At 59.1% G+C, this 325-nt stretch overlaps 1 protein-coding gene across 1 annotated transcript; it reads left to right on the top strand.

Annotated features, from left to right (window-relative positions):
* Nucleotides 1-5: 5 nt before the first annotated feature.
* On the top strand, nucleotides 6-320 carry LOC114578891 (anthocyanin 3'-O-beta-glucosyltransferase-like; the record flags this gene model as incomplete). Its single annotated transcript, XM_028692443.1, has 1 exon — nucleotides 6-320. A coding segment is annotated over one exon (315 nt), but the record flags the coding sequence as incomplete, so codon positions are not given.
* Between the last annotated feature and the right edge of the window lie 5 nt (nucleotides 321-325).

The raw sequence follows: 325 nt of genomic DNA, 5'->3' as shown, positions 1-325 counted from the left end.
GCCGCCGCTCTGTTGATTCTCTCCGAAACAGGGGTGGCGTCGCGGCATGCGAAGTTTTCCGCTGGCTCGACGGAAAGGACGCCGGCTCCGTGCTTTATGTTTGTTTTGGGAGCCTCGCACGTTTCACGGCGGCGCAGTTACGGGAGATGAGGGCGGGGTTGGAAGCAGCCGGCCGGTCTTTTATTTGGGTGGTGACGGATGATCCCGCGACGGAGAGATCAGTTCCGGCCACCGGAGAACAAGAAGGATCAGTTGGATTCGTGATAAAGGGATGGGCGCCGCAGCTTGCGATACTAGAGCATGAGGCGGTGGGAGGATTTTTGAC

The sequence above is a fragment of the Dendrobium catenatum genome, unplaced genomic scaffold (assembly GCF_001605985.2).
Source record: "Dendrobium catenatum unplaced genomic scaffold, ASM160598v2 original_scaffold_207100, whole genome shotgun sequence".
Lineage (NCBI taxonomy): Eukaryota > Viridiplantae > Streptophyta > Magnoliopsida > Asparagales > Orchidaceae > Dendrobium > Dendrobium catenatum.
This window is presented reverse-complemented; position numbering and strand designations above follow the sequence as displayed.